This window comes from Podarcis raffonei, chromosome 4 (genome assembly GCF_027172205.1).
Source record: "Podarcis raffonei isolate rPodRaf1 chromosome 4, rPodRaf1.pri, whole genome shotgun sequence".
Classification (NCBI taxonomy): Eukaryota; Metazoa; Chordata; class Lepidosauria; order Squamata; family Lacertidae; genus Podarcis; species Podarcis raffonei.
Window position 1 is genome coordinate 10,853,007 of NC_070605.1, and position 18,361 is coordinate 10,871,367.

Here is an 18,361-nt window from a genome sequence, read left to right on the forward strand (position 1 = left end):
CTCTTGTGCAGCAGCAAAAAAAAGGTTTATGCTACTCTAGACTGCATCAACAGAAGTCCAGATCAAGGGAAGTGATAGTCCCACTCTATTCTGCCTTGGTCAGACCACACCTGGAATACTATGTCCAGTTCTGGGTGCCACAATTTAAGAAGGATGTTGAGAAGCTGGAAGGTGTGCAGAAGAGGGCAACCAAGATGATTAAAGGTCTGGAAACCAAGCCTGATGAGGAATGGTTGAAGGAGCTGGATATGTTTAGCCTGGAAAAGAGGAGACTGAGATAGGGTTACCAGACATCCCCGGTTTCCGGGGACAGTCCCCGGATTTGCAAATCTGTCCCCGGCTCTGGCTGGCTTCAGGAGCTGCTCGCTGCTGTTGCGCCCGGCATTTTTCCTCTCCGAAGTCCCCATATAATGTGTCTGCGCAATAGCAGCTCCTGAAGCCAGCCAGAGTCAACTGCGCTACCAGGCTGGCTCCGGGCTGCTGACTGCCGCTGCCACTGCCAAAGGGGAACCGGGGACATCCAGCGGTACAGATCTCCTGCCCCCTTCCCCCCTTGTTTTGACTTATTGGGGGAGTCACAGGTGGGTGGCGTGCCGTTGCCCAGTTTTTAAAAATCTCTGCGCATTTATGTTTCACAGGGTGCGAAAGAAGGGCTTTGCGCCTTTATACAATATGCCTTTATACAATCTGGTAATCATAGACTGAGAGGAGATGGCCATCTTTCAATATCTAAAAGGATGTCACATGGAGGATGGAGCAAGCTTGTTTTCTCCAGCTCTGGAGGGTAGGACTCGAACCCGTAGCCTCGAGTTACAAGAAAGGCGATTCTGACTCAACATCAGGATGATCTTTCTGACGCTAAGAGCTGTCCGACGGTGGAACGGTCTCCCTTGGGAGGTTGTGGACTCTCCTTCCTTGGAGGTTTTTAAGCAAAGGTTGTCTGGCCATCTGTCATGGATGCTTTCGTTGAGATTCCTGCCGGGAGTTGGACTAGATGACCCTTGGGGTCCCTTCTAACGCTACAGTTCTATGAATCCTTCTTGCTGGTTTCCCACAGGTGTTAACGGAGAAACCTGAGGGCTCCCTTGGACAAAAAACAAGGACACCAGCCAGGAATACCAGAGCAAAACAGCAGCCAGTAGGCTTGGTCTTTATCAAAGACTGTTATGACAGGACTCCCACCTGCCACAAGGTGGAACAAGGTGGAAGCCCCGAACAAAAGATCCCCCAAACTTTTATTACCTGCTAATTGGGATACTGCCAGGGAGATAAAGTCCATCTGAGCCCCCAAGCTCGGTGCCGGACGATCCATCGACCTCCCGTAGTCACGCAGTACCAGCAATTTAGCGACACTAAGCCTCAGGCTTGTGCACACTCTAACAGCAGAATTCACACAGCAAAAGTTGCACAGCATGAGAGCAGAACAGCATATTTACAGTTTATTCAGCGTAGGTCAGAACATGAGAAGACATGACCGTCTGCTCCGACTGCTCAGGCAAAACAGCAGAAAACGAAAGGAACAGACAACATAAACATCCTGTGAGACAGGAAACGCGCAGGCTGTTATACAAACATCCTGCTCCCTTTTAAGGTGGAACGGAAATATCCTAACAGTTACACCCCCCCCCCCCAAACTACATCACTCATACATCACGGTTACATCATGGAAGGGGAGGTCTGGTGGCAGTAATCTGAGCATCCTGGACCCTGCCCCATGGTTCCCCTTGCCCTCCACCAAACACCCATCAAGTGTAACAAAAGAGATATTTACATTTCCCTGTTTCCCAGCCAAGTTAATCACACCCTTTTGTCTTCATCTGGGTTTGTTATTTCTGGAATGGCTACCTGTCTGGCACTCAGGTATCAGGATGCCAGGAATTATCACTCAGGCAGAGGGGCTGCTGAGTAGCTGAGCTCACATGTCTAGATGAATTTCTGAAGTTTTCCAAACAAAAATTTTTTTTCCTTCCAGTAGCACCTTAAAGACCAACTAAGTTAGTTCTTGGTATGAGCTTTCGTGTGCATGCACACGAAGAAGTGTGCATGCACACGAAAGCTCATACCAAGAACTAACTTAGTTGGTCTTTAAGGTGCTACTGGAAGGAAAAAATTCTTACATTTGGTATCATGCAGCAAAGGCCCTTTGAATAGATAGGAAGAAACTGCGATGAAGTGTTTTGTGGGGACAAATCACAAAAGTCATAAAAGCGATTGTGCTGGTTTTGGTAGTTGGCTGCATGTGCACGATATCTGCTGGAGGGGCAAACCCCCCCCAACCTACACATGCTGTAAATTCCTGCAAAACAGGCAATCCCTTTGGAACAGGATGCTGGACCAGAAGGGCCATGGGCCTGATCCAAACGGCTCGGTTTACATCCTGAAGTAAATTCAGGCAGCCTAAATGCTCCCTTCTTGCACCAGTGGGGAGTGACTATCAGTGCAATAAAGCCACACAACCCGGCTGCTGCCAGATCGTAACATTTCTCTTTCAATTAGCCTTGTGTGGTTCTGAGGAGGCAATACATCTTGGCTGCGGTGCTTGCAAGAGCCTGCAATCCATAATGCCTGCTTAATGGAAAACAGACCTCTCTTTCTGAGCACCCAAACTTAATATGCAATCTGTGTGTTCGTCTGTTTGTCTTGTTCTGCGACCTGAGACTTTGACACAAGCCAGCAAGAGAATGATTGAATTGGACTTGGGCAGGGGCTGGTTTCTCTGTTGTTGTTTTGATGCTAGAAGGGAATATCCTGGAGAGGGCAAATTTGCTTCTTCATCATTCGTGGTGCGTGGTTTGGATTGCAGCGTCTGCTGTTGGAAAGTGACTTCTCTGTCATTCAGAGCCGCTATGGCCTAGATTGGAAATTAATTCATCCCAGTGTTTATTTGTATGGCCTTGGATGGGAGGTCCACTCTGTTGTAAACAAAAATTGCCCTTTTCCCTTATGGGGTATCCAAGAGTCCATATAGAGTCCTTACATAGGTTCCCTATTGGTAGGAGAGAATAACAGAGGCCAACCAGAGAATATTTGAGAAGCAAAGCAGTTAGTAAGCCTGATCTTTATTGATCTGTTGCAACAGGGTGCTCCCCTCACCCGCAGGAGAGAGGAGGAACCCAGAAAAATGGCGCAAGGCCTTATAAAGACTTTTGAAATTCCCATCCTGTAGATCAAGACCACCCCAAGAAACATACATACATCACAGAAGGGGTGTAACCTAAGACCACCCCTCAGATACATCACACCTACATCACAGAAAAGGCGGTCTAAAACAGAAATTTGAATATTGTTTTTCTCCTGTCTGGCAGGTTACTTGATTGGATTGCCTGGGGAGCCTGGCCAGTCCTTTGTAGTGATAAATACTTATTTCCTGGGCCAGGTCACAGGCTCACACCCTATGTGTCCTTAAGACAGGATTTGTGAGGAAAGAGACAATGGGGAGGTTTCCCACTTTGACCTTGCAGAGAAAACATTTGCTCAGTTTAGGAATCAAAATGGCTTCAGGTCGGTCTTCCTGTGCTGATCTATGTACGAGCTTGGTTGGTACACTTATGAACATTACCATATATCTAAGACCATAATATTCCTATCACAACTCCCAGCCTTAGTTTGCCACCTGTAAGACAATCCTTGTTGCAAAGGGGAAGGTCTTGTAAAGAGGAATGTCAGTTATTAGGGCTGCAAGCATTGATCAGTGGATAAATTGCCTAAAATTTGGCTGATGTCAGCTGGAGGGCTGCTAATTAATTTGCAACATATAATTGGCTTGTTTCGTTGCATCACTGTGACATGGAGCAAAGAATCGAAGGCCAAGCAAATGAGGAAGGGATTGAATTAATCTCCCTTAAGTATCCGTCGCCTGCACTGAGGTTTCGCAGAGGTGCAAATTTTAAATTTAAATTGTTGGTGGCTCACCAATTCAGCTAAAAACTAACGGGCAAGAACCTGAGAAAATGGAGTCTCTTTTGGGAGATATATATATATATATATATAAGTTTTTTAACATATCATTTTCAACAGTAATAAACATACTTTTACATCTTATACAATTTTTTGAATTCCATCAGTCACCTCTGAAAATTTTCCAGTCTAATCACTTAATTTACATTTCTTACTTTCACTCTTACATTTGAACCTCATAACTAATATCTCTATTCTTTTTCTACTTTGCAATGTTTCATATATTTCATATATTTACAAAACTTCTTGTAGTCCTGCTAACGTAATTTGTTGATTACAGTCGCTCTTCAAATAGTTCACATATTTCTTCCAGTCTCCTGTGAATCTCTGGTGCTGCAGGTTACGAATCCTCCCTGTCATTTTATCTAATTCTGCGTAGTCCATTAATTTTATGTGCCATTCTTCTTTCGTCAGAATTTCTTCTTGCTTCCATTTCTGGGCCAACAATATTCTTGCATTTAAAAACAACTTACTCTGTTGGGCCTTCCTAACCACCTGAGTTAGCGTATTTTTCGCTCGCACCGGACCATAAAACGCCCCTAGTTTTTATTTTTATTTTAAATAAATTTTTTATTAATTTTTCAACACATATTAAAAGACAATACATAAACAATACATAAACAAACAAACATATAAACACGTATAATTTCTTAACCTTCTTTTCCTTAAACCTTCTTTCAGCTAAACGCCCCTAGTTTTTAGGGGAGGAAAACAAGAAATAAGAAAGCAACGCAAAGCCTCCTGAGCTAAGAGGGAGCGCTCCTCCATCTTCGCTCAGGAGGCTCTGCGGGGCTATCCCTGAAGCCAGGAGAGCAAGCGGGATTGGTGCGCACCGATCCCTCTTGCCCTCCTGGCTTCAGCGAAAGCAAGCCTACCGGCTTTCCCCCGACCTCCCGCAAGAGCTGCGCGCTCTTTAAAGGGAGCGCCGCTCTTGGGGGCTTTTCTGGGAGGTGGGGGAAGGGACAGAGCTGCGCGCGCTGTCCCTTCCCCTATCTCCCGCAAAAGCCAGGGATAGCCGTGCGAAGCCTCCGCAGGGCAGTGGGATGAAGGCTCCCCACTGCCCTGCGGAGGCTTTGCGCAGCTAAGCTAAAACAGCTAGAGGGAGCACTGCGCAGTGCTCCCTCTAGCTGTTCTGGCTTTTGGATAGCCCCGTGAAGGGGAGCCTTCATTCCCTGCCCGCAAGAGGCTGCACGAGGCTAAGGCTCCCCCAAGAGCCGCGCTCCCTTTAAAGAACTGCGCGGAGCGTGTGTGCGGCTCTTGGGGGCTTTTCCCCGAGGAGGGAGAAGGGCAGCCCATCAATCCTTTCTCCCTCCTTGGGGAAAAGCCTCCAAGAGCCGCACACACGCTCCACACGGTTCTTTAAAGGGAGCGCTGAGCAGAGCCTCCCGCCTGCATTCGCTCCATAAGACACACACACATTTCCCCTTACTTTTTAGGAGGGGAAAAGTGCGTCTTATAGAGCAAAAAATACGGTGCAGTGGTACCTCAGGTTACATACGCTTCAGGTTACAGACTCCGCTAACCCAGAAATAGTGCTTCAGGTTAAGAACTTTGCTTCAGGATGAGAACAGAAACCGTGCTCCGACGGCCCGGCAGCAGCAGGAGGCCCCATTAGCTAAAATGGTGCTTCAGGTTAAGAACAGTTTCAGGTTAAGAACAGACCTCCGGAACGAATTAAGTACTTAACCTGAGGTACCACTGTATATTGTTTTTCCAAGTGAGGTCCTCGCTAAGGTAAACTCCCAGGAATTTAAGGGAAGAGACTCTCTCCACACAACCCCCCCCCAATATACAATGGGGCTAGTTCCCCTCTCTTCCTCCGAAAGTCCAACACCATCTCCTTTGTCTTGCTAATATTTAGGTGCAAGTTATTCTCTAGGCACCATGTAGATACTTTTTGAACCTCCCCCCTGTACGCTGATTCATCTCCACCTGTAATTAGACCCATTCTGGTGGTATCATCTGCAAACTTAATAATTACAGTGGATGGATCAGGTGAAATACAGTCATATGTATACGACGTGTTTCAAATGAGCTTAGTTCAGTCCCTTGATGTCACTTACGTTCTTTGTCAAAACTGTCCGGAAAGCGGAGGAGGAGAGGTCAAACGGCGACTCGGGTTCCCTGCTCGGCATTTTCCTAAGCAGATGTTCCCTGCTCTGTGCTGAGATGATGCTTTTTTATTTATTGCACAGGAATCTGGTTTCTGGCACAGGATGTTTCAGGGTCTTCCAAATATTTGGGGAAGAAGCTGATCCTCCCAGCTCAGTATTGCTGACACTGGGCGGCCGTGCCTCTTATTCATCTCGTGTTTTCTTTCTCCTCTCTCCGTGCAGGACATCTGCGACGACCCCCACCTCTTCGTGGATGGAATCAGCTCTCACGACTTGCACCAGGGCCAGGTGGGGAACTGCTGGTTTGTGGCTGCTTGTTCCTCCCTGGCATCAAGAGAAGCCCTGTGGCAAAAGGTAACGGCAGACCTTGGAAATTTGGTTGTTGCTTGTTTACTTTAGGAGCATTGTCAATACACATTTCACTTCTTGCAAAGCCGAGCTGTGTGGGCTTAAGCCTGCAAAACCCAGCTCCTTGCAAATCTCCACCACTTCTTGTTTTGAAAACACAAGTCTCTAGTCCACATGATTGGGAAGGAATGTTTGGAAATGTTTTGAAGGTTCTCCAAAGCCAGAACAATGCCAAGGATGGAAAGACAGGGTCTGAAGGACATCTGCGCTCTTTTTAACTTCCCTTCAATCCTATCCTATTCACTTTTGATGGCTTTGTGATTGGGCCCAGACTCCTTCAGATAAGATGCAACAGAATTTTGGAATTGGACATAAGACGAATGCTGCTGGATCAGACCAAAGGACTGTGTTGTCTAGCATTCCAGAGACCCAATGAAATTATTGAAATACCAGACCCTCCCAAGTGCCCCAATTTTCCAGGCACAGTCCCAGAATTACAAAAGCCATCCCAACTAATCCAGAATGCGGCATCTAGACTGGTGACTGGGAGCAGCCGCCGAGACCATATAACACCTGTCTTGAAAGACCTACACTGGCTCCCAGTACGTTTCCGAGCACAATTCAAAGTGTTGGTGCTGACCTTGAAAGCCCTAAACGGCCTCGGTCCAGTATACCTGAAGGAGCGTCTCCACCCCCATCTTTCAGCCTGGACACTGAAGTCCAGCTCCGAGGGCCTTCTGGCGGTTCCCTCATTGCAAGAAGCAAAGCTACAGGGAACCAGGCAGAGGGCCTTCTCCGTGGTGGCACCAGCCCTGTGGAACGCCCTCCCATCAGATGTCAAAGAGAAAAATAACTACCAAACTTTTAGAAGACATCTCAAGGCAGCCCTGTTTAGGGAAGCTTTTAATGTTTAATAGGTTATTGTATTTTAGTGTTTTGTTGGAAGCCGCCCAGAGTGGCTGGGGAAACCATTAAATTATTATTATTATCCCAGTTTCTGGATTGATCCCAGAATGTCCCGCTTTTCCTTCACTGGAGAAATCTTGGCTGAGATGGAATAGGATGTCCCTGTTTTCATCTGAGAAATGTCGAAAGGGATGGAACAGGACTTCCCTGTTTTCACCAGAGGGGATAAAATATAGATCAAATCAACAGATTTTAAGAACAGTTCAGGGGTGGTTGTTTTTTTAATGTGATCTTCGCCAAAGCGGTGCCATCCAGAAATTTTGGACCATAACTTCCATCAGCAGTGTGCTGCCCGGATCCAATGGAAGTTGTTATCCAAAACACCTGGAAAAGCCCAGGCTTGCAAAGACCGTTCCAATGGAGGCGACCGCATTGATGCAAAAAGTTAAGCCTTCTCTTCTTGCCTGCCATGGGTCGTCCGGATTCAGAGTCCCCCGTGGTTTTGATGAAAGAGTTATGCTTTTCCTGCCTTTCCTGCAATGCCTATCCTAGCCGGGCTTTCTGCTTTGCCCTTCCTCCACAGTATCCGCCCTGAATCCCATCAACTAGATTATGCCGTTGGTCTGTTGGCTGTTTGTTGGCCGGCTGCCCAGGACTGCCGCTGCCTGAGCCATGTGCAGAATGGGTGGGGGCTACGCAGATACACATCAGCACATGAACACACGCACTGCAATCTTCATTATGCACTGCTCAGACACTGCACCCTTTCACACTGCAGTAGATAAGGTACGTTTCCGAGCGCAATTCAAAGTGTCGGTGCTGACCTTTAAAGCCCTAAATGGCCTCAGCTTAGTAGACGTGAAGGAGTGTCTCCACCCCCATCATTCGGCCCAGACACTGAGGTCCAGCTCCGAGGGCCTTCTGGCGGTCCCCTCGCTGCAAGAAGTGAGGTTACAGGGGACCAGGAAGAGGGCCTTCTTGGTAGTGGCACCCACCCTGTGGAACGCCCTCCCATCAGATGTCATGGAGATGAATAACTATACAGTGGTACCTCGGGTTACATACGCTTCAGGTTACAGACGCTTCAGGTTACTGACTCTGCTAACCCAGAAATAGTACCTGAGGTTAAGAACTTTGCTTCAGGATGAGAACAGAAATTGTGCAGCGGCAGCGGGAGGCCCCATTAGCTAAAGTGGTGCTTCAGGTTAAGAACAGTTTCAGGTTAAGAACAGACCTCCGGAACAAATTAAGTTCTTAACCCGAGGTACCACTGTATAACCTTTAGAAGACATCTGAAGGCAGCCCCTGTTCTGGGAAGTTTTTAATTCTGTTGGGAGCTGCCCAGAGTGGCTGGGGAAACCCAGCCAGATGGGTGGGGTATAAACAATAAATTCTCCTTCTCCTTCTTCTGGGCTAAGGAATATTCAGGTAAAGGTAAAGGGACCCCTGACCATTAGGTCCAGTTGTGGCTGACTCTGGGGTTGCGGCGCTCATCTCGCTTTACTGGCCGAGGGAGCCAGTGTACAGCTTCCGGGTCATGTGGCCAGCATGACTAAGCCGCTTCTGGCGAACCAGAGCAGTGCACGGAAACACTGTTTACCTTCCCACCGGAGCGGTACCTATTTATCTACTTGCACTTTGATGTGCTTTCGAACTGCTAGGTTGGCAGGAGCAGGGACCGAGCAACGGGAGCTCACCCCATTGCGGGGATTCAAACTGCTGACCTTCTGATTGGCAAGTCCTAGGCTCTGTGGTTTAGACCACAGCCCCCAAATCCCACAGGACTGTGTATGGATTGTTTGCTTGCTGGGGTGTATGTGAGAGAGGGGGAAGAGGAAGGAACGTACCCCCTCCTGAAAGCTTTACCGCTTGTTGGGAATCATAGAATTGTAGGGTTGGAAGGTACCCCCTAAGATCATCTATCCCAACCCCCTTCAAGACAGGAATATTTTGCCCAACCGGGGGCTCGAACCCACAGCCCTGAGCTTGAGATTCTCTACCGGCTGTCGCTGGAGGGGAGAGCACTGTTGTGCTCAGATCCTGATTGTGCGGTTCCCACAGGGGCGTCTCGTTGGCCACTGTGGGAGCCGGAGGCTGGATGGATTATTCTCTGTTTCACTGTTTAATTTCCGAGCCTCAGCCTTTGAACTTTGCAAGGGCTTTCAAAGGAAACAGACGGATTCATACAGGGACAAAAGGCTGCCAAGGACTAGAAGTTGCAATGACTGTATTCCAACCTCCGGCACCAGAAATTGAAGTGCCCAAGGCGCCCAAACAAAAATAGAATTTAAAAGCCTGTTCCTGTTTGTTATTTTCACCCCCATTGGAAAAGAGGCTTGTGGCAGCTGCTGCCCTCTAGTGGACAAACGCTGGGTTTCTGCCTGTCCGCACTTGGCAAATTGTGATTCTGATGTGTCCGTCAGATCATAGAATTGTACACGAGGGTCGTGTCGTCCAACCCCCTGACATGTAGAAATCTTATCTCCAACGTGGGTCTTGAATCCACAATGCTGAGATTAAGAGCCTTAGGACATGCAAATGACTAGCAGACTTTGAAAACCTGCTATCTCCAAATCAAGTTCATCAGTTTTGCTGAGTAAACCTAAATAACTTTAACTGGCATTTGAAGAAATGCCTAATGCATTGTTACTGTTTTGAATTATTTTGTGTTATTACCTTAGTACAGGGGGCAGCAAACTTTTTCAGCAGGGGGCCGGTCCACTGTCCCTCAGACCTTGTGGGGGGCCGGACTATATTTTTTTTGGGGGGGGGGAATGAACAAATTCCTATGCCCCACAAATAACCCAGAGATGCATTTCAAATAAAAGCACACATTCTACTCATGTAAAAACACTCTGATTCCGGGACCATCTGCGGGCCGGATTTTGAAGGTGATTGGGCTGGATCCGGCCCCCGGGCCTTAGTTTGCCTACCCATGCCTTAGTGGTCATGCTATTCTGAATAATGCTTCTTATTATGGGTTGGGGGCACCGGGAATGAATTTATGGTGGCTTGAAAAAAATTGAGAGCCAAGTTCGGTGAACTTGAAGTATGGGAAGTCCCAATAAAAAATTATAATTTGGCAGAATATTCGGACTATATGATGGATTTGTATAATTTGGAATATTGAATGTGATTGGATTGGATTGTTAAAATGGAAAATTTAATAAAAATTATTTTAAAAAAAGAAGAAAAGTTTGAGAGCCACTGGTTGTGATCATCCTTTGGCAACCTGGTGCCCTCCTTTAGGGGAGGGGAGTGTTTCTAGAATTGCTCTATCTCTGAAATTGTGGAGAGCCACTGCTGCCAGTCAGTGCAGACACCATTGAGCTACATGTACCAGTGGTCTGTTTTTGTAAAAAAAGAAAAGAAAAGGTAAAGGACCTCTGGACAGTTAAGTCCAGCCAAAGGCGATTATGAAGTGTGGCGCTCATCTTGCTTTCAGGCTGAGGGAGCCAGCATTTGTCCACAGACAGCTTTCCAGGTCATGCTCCCAGCAGAACTAAATCGCTTCTGGCACAACGGGACACCGTGGTGGAAACCAGAGCGCACGGAAACGCCGTTTACCTTCCCACCGCAGTGGTACCTGTTTATCTACTTGCGCTGGTGTGCTTTTGAACTTCTAGGTTGGCAGGAGCTGGGACCGAGCAACAGGAGCTCACCCCGTCACGGGGATTCGAACTGGCGTCCTTCCAATTGGCAAGCCCAAGAGGCTCAGTGGTTTAGACCACAGCGCCAACCTGCATCCCTTTACCTTCTGACTCTGTATGAGGCAGCTTCCTGTGTTCCTACATTGGCCATCTCTGGAGTAGACCTGCTTGACTCTGGAAGGCCGAGTTATCATTTAGAGGGTTGTTGTTGTTTAGTCGTGTCCGACTCTTCGTGACCCCATGGACCAGAGCACGCCAGGCACTTCTGTCTTCCACTGCCTCCCGCAGCTTGGTCAAACTCATGCTGGTAGCTTTGAGAACACTGTCCAACCATCTCGTCCTCTGTCGTCCCCTTCTCCTTGTGCCCTCCATCTTTCCCAACATCAGGGTCTTTTCCAGGGAGTCTTCTCTTCTCATGAGGTGGCCAAAGTATTGGAGCCTCAGCTTCAGGATCTGTCCTTCCAGTGAGCACTCAGGGCTGATTTCCTTCAGAATGGAGAGGTTTGATCTTCTTGCAGTCCATGGGACTCTCAAGAGCCTCCTCCAGCACCAGAATTCAAAAGCATCCATTCTTTGGCGATCAGCCTTCTTTATGGTCCAGCTCTCACTTCCATACTGGGAAAACCATAGCTCTTACTATACGGACCTTTGTTGGCAAGGTGATGTCTCTACTTTTTACTTGTGACATTATGCGCTTCCTGCGCCGGCTGCCAGTCACTGCCTGCCTTCTCCCCCCGTTTGACTTCCTTCCTGAGCATTGAGTTCAGCTGCGTAAATTGCCTCCCAATCTGCTCCGGTCTCTTGGTCCTAGGAGACTCCATTCAAAGAGGAGAAGAAGACCCATGAGGGCCTCATTATTTCAGACATTGCCGTCCCTACCCCGGCAACCCGATTTTTGTTTTGTTTGGTTTGGTTTGCTCGATGCTAACTTTCCAATCCCTTAGCTCTCCCGGTGGGAGCAGAGAGCATCGCTTGCCTCTCAGGAGTCTTTTTGTATTACTTGCTGGATGGGGTTGAGGCTGGAAACTTTTTGCTCTGGCTTAGCTTTTCGGACAAGCAGCCTGCTTCGTGCCCAACTTTACAAGACGTGCAGGAATTCAGTTGGGGTACTGCAGGTGTGTGCAACTTGGGGACTTTAAGGAGTGGCAAAGTCATCTGCTGGAGTGTCAGAATACAGTCATACCTCGGGTTGATTGTGCTTCGGGTTGAACGCGTTTGAGTTGCGCTCCGCGGCAACCCAGAAGTAACGGAGCGCGTTACTTATGGGTTTCGCCACTCGCGCATGCACAGACGCTCAAAATGACATCACGCGCATGTGCAGAAGCAGCAAAACGCAGCGCGCGCAGATGCGCCATCGTGTCTTGCGTTCAGTTCAGGATGCGAACGGGGCTCCGGAACGGATCCTGTTCGCATCCCGAACGGAACGCAAGAACAGATCCCGTTCGCATCCCGAGGTACCACTGTACCGTATTTTTCGCTCCATAAGATGCACTTTTTTCCTCCTAAAAGGAAGGAGAAATGTCTGTGGAGCAAATGTGTGGTTGATCGCTGGCTCCCTTTCTGGTCCCTTGCCCCCTTGACCAGGCCTCCATTTTTGAATGATCTGCAGACGGAGGCTGTTTGTTTCCCCAGTGACATGTGACTGGCTGATTAGATTATCTGTCTGGAAACTGTAGAAAGGGCTCCCTTTCCTTTCCTATGGAAGCTGCAGAACTGTGAGTTGAACCCCATAAAAACAGGATTCTTTCCCTTTGCAAAGTAAGCTCAACAACTTTGAGCTGGCAAGCAGCGGATGGCCGAGCTGCAAGCCAAGCACGGGGATCCTTCCAGTGACATCGCACAGCAAGAAGCAAAACAGAGAGAATCAGAAATGAGGAATAACATTTTGGCTCAGCTTTTAGATCAAGCAGCTCGTGCCAGATTAAGTAATCTAGCGCTTGTGAAACCAGAAAAGGCAAAAGCGGTGGAGAATTACCTCATACAGATGGGCAGGTTTGGACAGTTAGGTGGGAAGGTAACTGAACAAGGGTTGATAGAAATACTTGAAAAAGTGAGTCAGCAAACTGACAAGAAAACAACAGTAATGTTCAACAGAAGGAAAGTTTCGGATTCTGATGAGGAAGATTAATTGGTGAAAGGCGTATCATCTGGCGTATGTCAAGGAAATGTGCTGTGCCTGGCAGAAGCATAGATGAAAAGTTTACACTTTTTTCCCCTGTACACATTTTTTTTATATAAAGGGATGATATTGTGTTCTGTATAATAAAATTAAGTGAAATGGTAAAAAACAAAAACAAAACAACTTTGAGCTGATCCTTAAAAAGGGGGCTTTCCCCCTTTGCAAAAGAAGCTGCACAACTTTGAGCTGGTCCTCCAAAAAAATGGGGCTTTCCCCCTTTCCTCCTCTAAAAACTAGGTGCGTCTTATGGAGTGAAAAATACGGTAATCGAAAGAGCCTCCTTGCTCTTGCGAGCAAAGGAGGAGAGAAAGGGGCTTTCTAGTTTGTGCATGAGAGATCAGCCATGGGGAAGCCTGAGAATGAGGAAAGCAATCAAGCAGAGGCTGGGTACTTCTTTCCTTTTCTTTAATGGGGCTTCTACTTCGCACCGGTCCTTTAAGGGGCGACACTTCTTTGCGAGATTGGTTCTTAATAGTTAATCATAGAATTGCAAAGTTGGGAGGGACCCTGAGGATGGTCTAGTCCAACCCACTGCAATGCAGGAATATGCAGCTGCCCCAGTACAGGGATCAAACCTGCAACCTTGGCATTATTAATGTTTTATTGTGTTTTTAATACAGTGGTACCTCGGGTTAAGTACTTAATTTGTTCCAGAGGTCTGTTCTTAACCTGAAACTGTTCTTAACCTGAAGCACCACTTTAGCTAATGGTGCCTCCTGCTGCCGCCGCGTGGCCAAAGCACGATTTCTGTTCTCATCCTGAAGCAAAGTTCTTAACCGAAGGTACTATTTCTGGGTTAGCGGAGTCTGTAACCTGAAGCGTATGTAACCTGAAGCGTCTGTAACCTGAGGTACCACTGTATTTGGTTGGGAGCTCTCCAGATTCGCTGGGGCAATGCAGTCAGATGGTAGAATATAAATAAAATATAATGTAATAAAATAAATAGCTTTTCTAATTAAAAGCAGCTCTGTAGGGTTTCAGTGTCTGAGAACGGACTAACGGGAGGAACAAAAGCATCTCTCTGGCCTAGGCATGGCCCTTAGCTCAGATGTTAGGACACCTTCTTTGCATGCAGAAGGTCCCAGGTTCAGTCTTTGGCTCTGAAGGAGCGTCTCCACCCCCATCGCTCTGCCCAGACACTGAGGTCCAGCTCTGAGGGCCTTCTGGCAGTTCCCTCATTGCAAGAAGCCAAGTTACAGGGAACCAGGCAGAGGGCCTTCTCGGTAGTGGCACCCGCCCTGTGGAACGCCCTCCCACCAGATGTCAAAGAGAAAAACAACTGCCAAACTTTTAGAAGACATCTGAAGGCTTTTAATGTTGAATAGGCTATTGTATTTTAATATTTTGTTGGAAGCTGCCCAGAGTGGCTGGAGAAACCCAGCCAGATGGGCGGGGAATAAATAATAAATTATTATTATTATTATTATTATTATTATTATTATTATTATTATTACTGATCTCAAGCAAGAGGGCAATAAAAAGACATGGTGTTCCTATTAGCCCTAACCATTGGCCATGCTGGCTGTGGCTGATGCTAATTTGGAGTCCAGTAACTTCTGGAGGGCCAAAAGTCCCCTGCCCTTACTCTAACCACTACACCGGGAGCAAGGGCCCTTTTCAGTCTGGCTGACCCGATCCTGAGGTCCTGCGCGGCTGGCAGGCTGCTTTGACGGGTGAGCAGAGCGCCCACCAGTCAATCACCTGACATAACCATGACATCAGGCGACCGACATCCCCAACCTGCAAAGGAAGACCCAAGCACTGCTGATCGACGGGGACCAAGCCTCGCGGGATCAGCTGTGCTCCAGAGTTCTCAGTCAGCACTGTCTTCAACCCGCTGCCTGGAAGATCCGGAATGCAGTGGGGTCCCAACCGGGCTAGAAGTCAGCGCCCACCAGCTGGTCACCAAATTTAAATTTGGCAAATGCAAGTCCCGCTGGCCAAAGGACAATCTGGAGCACCTGTGTTGGAGAGCAACTGGGGTGAGGCTGTTTGAGACATTTCTCTCCGCAGAGCTGTTGGACTTGCATCACGCCTTCCGCAGGGATGCAACTTTCCTTATCTCACAGCCATCATCTGGGCCTCCAGAGAAGTACATGATGATGGAGACTGTTTCCGCTTTGAGGGTTGTTTTTCCCCAGCCTCACAGGACTGTCCTGCAGTACAGCGTTGCTAGATGTTCCCAAACTTTTGCTCTTGGTCCTGTCGCAAGCACAGCAGGTGAGCAAGCACCCTGATCTACAACCTTGTTTTCTCTTACTCCGGAGGGTCGGACCCGAACCGATGGCTTCAAGCTACAAGAAAGGAGATTTCGACGAAACCTCAGGAAACCTTTCATACTTTCTAAAGAAGTGTGCATGCACATGAAAGCTTATACCCAGAACAAACTTAGTTGGTCTCTAAGGTGCTACTGGACAATTTTTTTATTTTTAAAATATATTTCTACAATGGTTTCAGGAACTATGAAGTATTTACCAGACTCAGAGCTGTCCATGCAGGCACAGGTCAATTCTGAGTCCAGGGCAGCTGTCTCCCAGCTCCATCTGGTACGCAGGCTGAGACCCAGCCTGCCCGCGGACTGTCTCCCCAGAGTGGTGCATGCTCTGGTTATCTCTCACTTGGACTACTGCAATGTGCTCTCTGTGGGGCTACCTTTGAGAGTGACCCAGAAACTACAGCTAATCCAGAATGTGGCAGCTAGACGGGTGACTGGGAGTGGCTGCCGAGACCATATAACACCAGTCCTGAAAGACCTACATTGGCTCCCGGTATGTTTCTGAGCACAATTCAAAGTGTTGGTGCTGACCTTGAAAGCCCTAAACGGCCTCGGTCCAGTATACCTGAAGGAGCGCTTCCACCCCCATCTTTCAGCCTGGACACTGAAGTCCAGCTCCGAGGGCCTTCTGGCGGTTCCTTCATTGTGAGAAGTGAGGTTACAGGGAACCAGGCAGAGGGCCTTCTCGGTGGTGGCACCTGTCCTGTGGAACACCCTCCCATCAGATGTCAAGGAAATAAACAACTATCTGACTTTTAGAAGACATCTGAAGGCAGCCCTGTTTTGGGAAGCTTTTAATGTTTGATTGTGTTTTTAATATCCTGTTGGAAGCCGCCCAGAGTGGCTGGGGAGGCCTGGCCAGATGGGTGGGGTTTAAGTAATGAATTGCTGTTGTTATTATTATTATTATTACAGTAGACGCTCGGGTTGCAAATGTGATCCGTGCGGGAAGCACGTTCGCAACCTGCAGCGCCGCGTCTGTGCACGCTCAGGTCGTGATTCGGCGCTTCTGCGGATGCGCAAAGTGCGATTTAGTGCTTCTGTGCAAGCGCCGAAACCCGGAAGTAACCCGTTCCGGTACTTCTGGGTTTGGCGCGGTGCGCAACCCGAAATTGCACAACCCGAAGCGTCCGTAACCCAAGATATGACTGTATTATTATTATTATTATTATTATTATTATTATTATTATTAATTATTATTATTACAATTCTGGTTTCATATCAGGGTTCGACATAAGGAGCCTGCAGCCTAAAATTATCAACACTGGGGAAAGCGTCAGATGAACGGAAGGCAGGGGGAAGAATATGGGCCTGTTTCCAGCATGAGCCTAGCCTTCTTTCCATGCTTCGATGCCATACGGGGTGAGGAGAAAGGAAACTTCCTTCCCCGTCCTGAATTTCCAGCATATGCCCCAGCCCCTGCCCCATCCCGAGTGGCAGCCCCATCCGGAGCACATAGGAGACCTCGTTTAAACCTGACCGAGAATGCCACACGTCTCGTTTGGGAATGGTCACTAGGCGAGTTGCCAGGGAAGCTGACATCAGAGGCTGCATCCCCTATAGATTTATTGCATAGCGCCGGGATCCGTCCCTCTCCTGCAAATGAGGCTAGGGCACCCAGAGGAAAGCCCCTGAGGGTGCTTCGCGTCACCGAAGCAGGTTGCCTAGCACCGCTGGGACAGGGGAGGGCCGGCCAGAGAGGAAGAGTTTGCAAACAGTGTCATATTTTTCTTCCTACGTCTCGGACGCTCAGAGAAAGACAGAGAGGCAGTGCTGCAAAACACGGCCGAGGGGAAGGGAGGAGAGGGCAAACCGAGGGTCTCGATGGCTTCGGAGGCGGCCGAGCTGGAGCTGCACTTGGTGCAGGACGTCGAACTGACCCGGTGCATGCGTCTGCGCGTCGAGAGCCTCCAGCAGAGGAACGAGAAACCGCAAGACGGGGAGAAGCTGTTGCAAGCCAATGAGTTTGTCTACCGGCTGGACTTCTCGCGCCAGCACGGCCTCCGCTTCCTGCGCTGGAATGTGGTTCTGGAGAAACCCGGGAAGGTCACCATCATCGGCACCTCCCAGCATTGGACACCGGACCTCACCAACCTCATGCGCAGGCAGCTCCTGGAGCCTGTGGCCGTCTTCTGGAAGAAGGCGGACGCCCAGGAGGTCGATTGGAACGAGGCAGACGCTCTGGAGTTTGGGGAGAGGCTGGTGGAGCTGGCCAGGATCCGGAAAGTCATGTATTTCCTCCTGGCGTACACAGACGGCCTGGAACCAGCCCAGCTCAAGTGCTCAGTCGTGTTCAAAGTCTGAGTTTGGCCTCTCTTGCCCTCACAACCTGCTTAACCTCTCCTCTTTTCTCCCCGCTGCTGTCGACTCTGTGGCTGCTTTCTCATTTTTTAAAACGAAATTGCACTGTGGAGACCGTGCAGTTTATTTCCTCCTGATCGCCACAGGTGCCTGCCTCAATTTGGGAAGTCTACTTATTTCCTTCTATTTCTTTCATTGCTTCTCTAACTTGGAAGGCCACGCTTTTTCGACGCACTTTCAATGTAGGATTCAGAGAAGTGGCGCGTGACGCAGCTTAGGCGGCAAATTTTCCTGCCGGGAAATGAGGTGTGTTTTCTGTTTTGAAGCTTTGGGACGGACGGACGCGCACACAGGCGCAGACAGACCGCCGAGTCAAGAAATCCATGCTGGTGAAAAAAGACCCCTTGGCAATCTCAGAAGGCGACGCAGCCGGGCTGGATGAAGGAAGGGTTAGGGGTGTGGACTCCCATCTTGCCTCGATTCTTTACACTGGGAGAGCTGCACATCTGCACAGCTCTGACTACCCTCCGGAGCAAAGGGTATATCAGTGGAGCCAAGGCCCTCATATGCGGGACCGTTCGGATTTTATTTTCCTTTTGCTTCTTTTGAAGCAAGCCGCTAGTCCTCATGG

General features: G+C 48.5%; 2 protein-coding genes across 2 annotated transcripts in view; both read left to right on the top strand.

The window, feature by feature from the left end:
- The window catches only part of CAPN5 (calpain 5), a 77,260-nt gene that overhangs the window by 29,594 nt on the left and 29,305 nt on the right, over positions 1-18,361 (top strand). Inside the window, exon 3 of the mRNA XM_053385440.1 lies at positions 6,294-6,425. Within this exon, the coding sequence (XP_053241415.1) occupies positions 6,294-6,425 (132 nt within the window). The remainder of the gene's footprint in view (positions 1-6,293; positions 6,426-18,361) is intronic.
- Positions 16,899-18,173, top strand: OMP (olfactory marker protein). Its single transcript, XM_053385461.1, has one exon. It carries the CDS (start codon positions 17,254-17,256, stop codon positions 17,731-17,733), a length of 480 nt encoding a protein of 159 aa, XP_053241436.1. The 5' UTR covers positions 16,899-17,253; the 3' UTR covers positions 17,734-18,173.

Bases quoted from the DNA above. Each gene is read 5' to 3' on its own strand.
- OMP (XM_053385461.1), top strand. From the start codon at position 17,254: ATGGCTTCGGAGGCGGCCGAGCTGGAGCTGCACTTGGTGCAGGACGTC.